The sequence below is a fragment of the Diabrotica virgifera genome, chromosome 3 (assembly GCF_917563875.1).
Source record: "Diabrotica virgifera virgifera chromosome 3, PGI_DIABVI_V3a".
NCBI classification, from domain to species: Eukaryota; Metazoa; Arthropoda; class Insecta; order Coleoptera; family Chrysomelidae; genus Diabrotica; species Diabrotica virgifera.
Window position 1 is genome coordinate 115,436,649 of NC_065445.1, and position 6,000 is coordinate 115,442,648.

General features: G+C 35.5%; 1 protein-coding gene across 4 annotated transcripts in view; it reads left to right on the forward strand.

Annotated features, from left to right (window-relative positions):
• Positions 1-6,000, forward strand: part of LOC114336778 (zinc finger-containing ubiquitin peptidase 1-like) — a 135,461-nt gene that overhangs the window by 75,886 nt on the left and 53,575 nt on the right. Inside the window, exon 7 of one of the 4 annotated variants that reach the window (XM_028287154.2) lies at positions 2,634-2,915. The exons of the other annotated variants lie outside the window; for them this stretch is intronic. Within the exon in view, the coding sequence (XP_028142955.1) occupies positions 2,634-2,915 (282 nt within the window). The remainder of the gene's footprint in view (positions 1-2,633; positions 2,916-6,000) is intronic. 4 annotated transcript variants of the gene reach the window in all.

The following is a 6,000-nucleotide window of genomic DNA, read 5'->3' on the forward strand; positions in this document are numbered from 1 at the left end:
AACTTGCACAAAATGATATATGAAGCATATTAATGAAGGGCATTGTGTGTGAAGGATTCCAAGAAAATCACTTTATTTATTAATTCTTCTTTTTGTTTGGGTGGTTCCGGGGAAAAAATGGGGGTGCATTATACAAATTTGTAAATAACACCAGTACATGGGTAATAGCTGAAAGTTTTTTTACTCTAGCATAAACGGTTCAGATGGTATAAAAAGGGGTTTTTTAAAATGTAACACCCTGTAATTAAAAAAAGGGCAATTACCCTTAAGTGAAACCTATACCAAAAAATCAATCATCTATTTGTGAATAATCTCCGCAGCATTTATTTTTAATTTCCATTACAGTTAGGGAAAAATATATATTTTTTAAAAACATCTTTTTTAAAAACTTGTCAACTTTGGGGCGCCACCCTTGCTAAACGTCGGATGATAGAGAGATGCTGTCGGAAATAAATCGTAGAAAATATAGTCCTCTTCATATTTCTATAAAAGAAATTTTTTGTAAAAGGTACAGGAAGGGCTACGTTCTGCAAAAACCATAAATTACCCCCTTTAAAGGGGTGAAAAGGGGGGTTCCGGGGCGAAATTTTTTCAGAAAAAGTTAGTCTTATAATAAGCACCCCTTGATATGCCAGAAAAAAAATAAAACCGGACTTGTGTCCATTTTGCAAGGTTCAACCTCTGTTTCCTACACTAATACACAAAATCAATACCTAGATATTCTGTTTGAAAGTAACGACTTAAAAATGAAATTTTTAACAGGGCCGGGCAGGGGAAACTATGTGTAGAACTCTCAACAAAAACACTTTTAGAGGAAGTGAAGTGATATTTTTTATTTTAATAAATGTAGATATGCTTTTTATTGTACATTTAATGTAATTTTATTGTACTCAAAGAGACTCGTATACTATCCAAATTTATTCATAGGAATTTAAAAATCTTAACCGTGGATTTAAAAATCCAAAACTTGACACATGTTTTACCTGCTATAAATTTGACCAGAATGAAAAACTCTCTTCAGATCACAAGTCCCACCAAATAGAAGCTGATCAAGTGTATGATGAAAAAATCAGAGATACAGAAACTGCCAAGACTGGTCCACATTTAAGGACATACACTTTCGACCTATAATGGTGCTTACCAACTCAGATCTAAAAACATCGGTTGCATTTTATAAGATACAGCTGTGGACGTTTAATTTTATGGTTCGTGATAACAGTACACGTAAAGCTGTTTGTTACATGTAGCATGAATCTCTTGCAGGTAGAGGGGCAAATCATATAGCATCTTGTCTGTACAAAACCTGCAAACGATCGTACCACCTAAGACAGAACATGTAATTTATTATTCAGACACATGTGGGGGGCAAAACTGTAACTCTAATGTATCTGCCATGTTTACGTGGGCCTTGCCTTGATCCTCATCTAATATTAAGCTAGCTGATAGATCATACGTTTTTGGTACCAGGCCACACTCATTTGGAAGTAGATAACAGTATAATTGAGAATAAAAAGAAGAAAACTGACAATTCAAATATTTCACCCTCATTACTGGATACGGAAGACATTTGACCAGTGTATTCTTCTATACGGAGCTAAAACTCTCACGCTCACAAAAACAACAGCACTAAAAATGCGAGTGGCACAAAGGCTCATGGAAAGATCGCTTCTCGGCGTGACAAGAAAAGACAAAATAAGGAACCAAGACCTAAGGAAAAGAACAGGTATCACTGATGTTGTCGAACGTATAGCCAAGCTGAAATGAAATTGGGCTGGTCACATAGCGAGACTAAAAAACTCAAGATGGACTAGCAAACTAATTGACTGGCGCCCAAGAGAAGACAAACGCAGCACAAGACGACCACCAACACGCTGGATGGACGACATTAAACGAATATCCAAGAACTGGCAACAAGACGCACACAACTGTGAAGAGTGGCCAAAAATGGGAGAGACCCATGTCCAGCAGTGGCCAGAAGAGGTTGCATGATGATGATGATTACTGGATACAACTTGTACGTTCAAGCAGCTCTAAATTCACAGTTACGGAAATGTCACAAACGGACTTCTTTGATTTCTTATCATTACTTAAAGGTTGCATGTTACTAAGAATTAAAGACACTGATGGTTGTCAGTTCCGATGGTTGGAAAAAATATGGCTTCGATATACGAAAGAGTTGGCAATCGTTAAATAATTCAAATACAGCCTTAATAGAAAAGACTATAGTAACTAATATTTATGTTTGTTTTTTAAGTTAAAGTTTGCACTTCATTTGGGCCTTATAAGTTAATTCAATAAAGAAAGACGTAGGTACCTAAGTGGACAAGTCAATCATAATCCAAAATATTGAACACTTATGATTTTTTTATTTTGTATTATAATAAAGGTAACTTATATACATAATTTTAATTAATAAAAGCTATACATTTAATTTTAAAATAGTTTTTTTCGCTTCCTGAAAATACTCAAATTTTGACTTGTCTGCTTTTGTTCACCGACTACACATATATTCGTTGGGTCAAAGAAGTTGTTTGACTCAACGATAAAACGGTTTCATTTTATTTATACTAACAGTTAAATCTTGTTGATTTTACAGAAAATAAATTGTTATAAATATTTTACTTTGGTTTTAGGTACCGAGGGTGAGAGCAATAAGTAACAACGCTACAAATGTAGTACGAACTCTTCTCTGTACTTGCGTGGACCACTATGCTTCGTCTTATGGCGATCGAGGCTGGGGGTGCGGGTACAGAAACACCCAAATGCTCATTTCGAGTTTACTCACTCATACAGGTTACAACGAGAAATTGTACAAACTGTGGCAGGATCAGAAGCCGCCTCGAAGTTCGGTGCCTAGTATATCTAGGATTCAGGGATTAATCGAACAGGCTTGGTCACAGGGCTTTGATATTCAGGTTAGTAATATGTTACGATGATATACATTTTTACATTTTTTCGATGTTATGTTACAATTTCAAACTTGTTTTTGAAACTAGAATGTGTGGATGCCTCCTAAAATGTCTGAAAGGATCATATTACTTTCATCGCTCAATCGGACTCTTCAAACAAGTTCATTTATATACACATAGTTTCAAAAGTTATGCATCACCTCTCGTATTCACGATGTTTACGCTTTTATGAATCCGTATCTTTATCACATATTTAATGGGCCTTTTTTTTAAATATACCTTTTTTGGTTTTTTATTTTATTTGAATACCCATTTAATTGACCTGGTTTTGCCAAGGTAACATTTGAAAAATTTATTCTGGTGAAATTTTTGAAAACGTGATTAAAAATGAATCGTACTTTTATTTTATTTCTGAGTTGGACCATATAAGAATTATCGATTTAGTTGAAGAAGGCCATTCACAGCGGTTCGTGGAGGAAAGAGTGGGTGTTTCTCAAAGTGATGCCTCACGTATATGGAATAGGTTCCTGGAGACAAACTCGATACGGAATAGAGCCCGGTCTGGTAGACCCCGAGTTACCAATGATCGACAGAATAGATATATCAGAATTTCCATCCGTAGAAATTCTTCTATGTCTGTACCAGCCCTCCAAAGAGAATTCAGGCATGCTACAGGAATCGGAGTATCGTTGTCTACAATAAGAAGAAGAATTTTAGACTCAGGTTTGAGGAGTCGTCGACCAATAAGAGTTCCTCAGCTACAACCTAGACATGTTTTGGACCGCCTCCAGTGGGCTCAAGAACACATACAGCTCCCCCAACAGTTTTGGAATTTTGTACTTTTTTCAGACGAGACCAGAATCTGTTTAAATATTGATAACCGGCGAATTTGTGTGTGGCGAGAGCCAACAAGAGCTGCACAAATAGCCACACACGAATTCGCCGGTTATCACTATTTAAACAGATTCTGGTCTCGTCTGAAAAAAGCACAAAATTCCAAAACTGTTGGGGGAAATGTATGTCTTCTTGAGCTCACTGGAGGCGGTCCAAAACATGTCTAGGTTGTAGCTGAGGAATTCTTATTGTAGCCAACGATACTCTGACTCCTGTAACATGCCTGGATTGTCTTTGGAGGGCTGGTACAGACATAGAAGAATTTCTACAGATGGAAATTCTGATATATCTATTCTGTCGATCATTGGTAACTCGGGGTCTACCAGACCGAGCTCTATTCCGTATCGAGTTTGTCTCCAGGAACCTATTCCATATCCGTGAGACATCACTTTGAGAAACACCCACTCTTTCCGCCACGAACCGCTGTGAATGGCCTTCTTCAACTAAATCGATAATTCTTATACGGTCCAACTCAGAAATTAAAGTACGATTCATTTTTAATCACGTTTTCAAAAATTTCACCAGAATAAATTTTTCAAATGTTTACACCTTAGCAAAACCAGGTCAAATAAATGAGTAATCAAATAAAATAAAAAACCAAAAATGGTATATTTTTTATAAAAAAAGCCCATTAAATATGTGATAAGATACGGATTTATAAAAGCGTAAACATCGTGAATACGAGGGGTGATGCATAACTTTTGAAACTATGTGTAATATAAAGTCTGTTCAGATTGTTACATTTCTGAAAAATGGAACAAACCAAAGGGATGCGGCAAGACAATTGAATGTTGGTCATTCAACTGTTTAAAGAACTTACCAACGATTTCTTGAGACCCGATTTCATTAACAGCGACCCGGTACGGGTACCAAAAGAAGGACAACACCCAGAGAAGATCGCGTTCTCACTATGGCTGCATTGCCAAACCGAACGCAAACTGCCAGAATGCTCCGAAGTCAAATTCAGCAAGCTCAAGGACCAGTAATCAGCATTTCTACTGTTCGACTAAGGTTAAGACAACTAGTGCGGCAGATTCGTGCAAATATTATAAGAATTGTGAATTTAAGGATAGAAGCATATAATTTGGACCACATATACTACACATATAAAGGTTCAAAATTAGATATGAGGCCATCTCAGAATTTACCTTTTACAAAAATGGCGGGCATTCAAAATGGCGACGATACATATGTGACTAATAGCACGATAACTTTTAAACAAAAAGTCCGACTTCAACCAAATTTGATATATGGGTTCTTTTTTGATGTACAAGATCAAACTCTTGAACCGGAAGAATCGGTTTACCAGAAGTTGTGTTTTTCCTGATTTTTATGTAGAAATATGTTGTTTGTTTTTCAATTCTTTAACCCTGTCTATATTAATTTTTCAAAAAGACCGGCATTGAAAAGAGCTTAAAAGTATATTTTAGGAAATATTTTGAACTTTTTAGTTATATTAATTACCATGTAATAAATGCATAACTTATCTTCACATGTACCTATGTGCGGCAGATTCGTACAAATATTATAAGAATTATGGTGCATTTAATGGTAGAAGCATATAGTTTGGACCACATATACTACACATATAAAGGTTCAAATTTGGATATGAGGCCATCTCAGATTTTGCCCTTTACAAAAATGGCGGGCATTCAAAATGGCGACTATACATATGTGACTAATAGCACAATAACTTTTGAACGAAAAGTCCGATTTCAACGAAATTTTGTATATAGGTTCTTTTTTATGTATAAGATCGAGTTCTTCAACCGGAAGAGTGGGTTTACCAGAAGTTGTGTTTTTCCTGATTTTTTATGTAAAAATATGTTGTTTATTTCTTCAATTCTTTCACCCTGTATATATTAATTTTTCAAAAAGGTAATACCGGCGTTGAAAAAAGCGTAAAAATATTTTTTAGGAAATATTTTGAACTCTTTGGTTATATTAATTACCATTTAATAAATGCATACCGTATCTTCACATGTAGGTACATATGTGCGGCAGATTCGTGCAAATAATAATATAAGAATTATTGTGCATTTAAAGGTAGAAGCATACAATTTGGACCACACATACTACACATACAAAGATTCAAATTTAGATATGAGGCCATCTCAGATTTTGTCTTTTACAAAAATGGCGGGCATTCAAAATTAATCTGCCGCACATAGGTACATGTGAACATACGTTATGCATT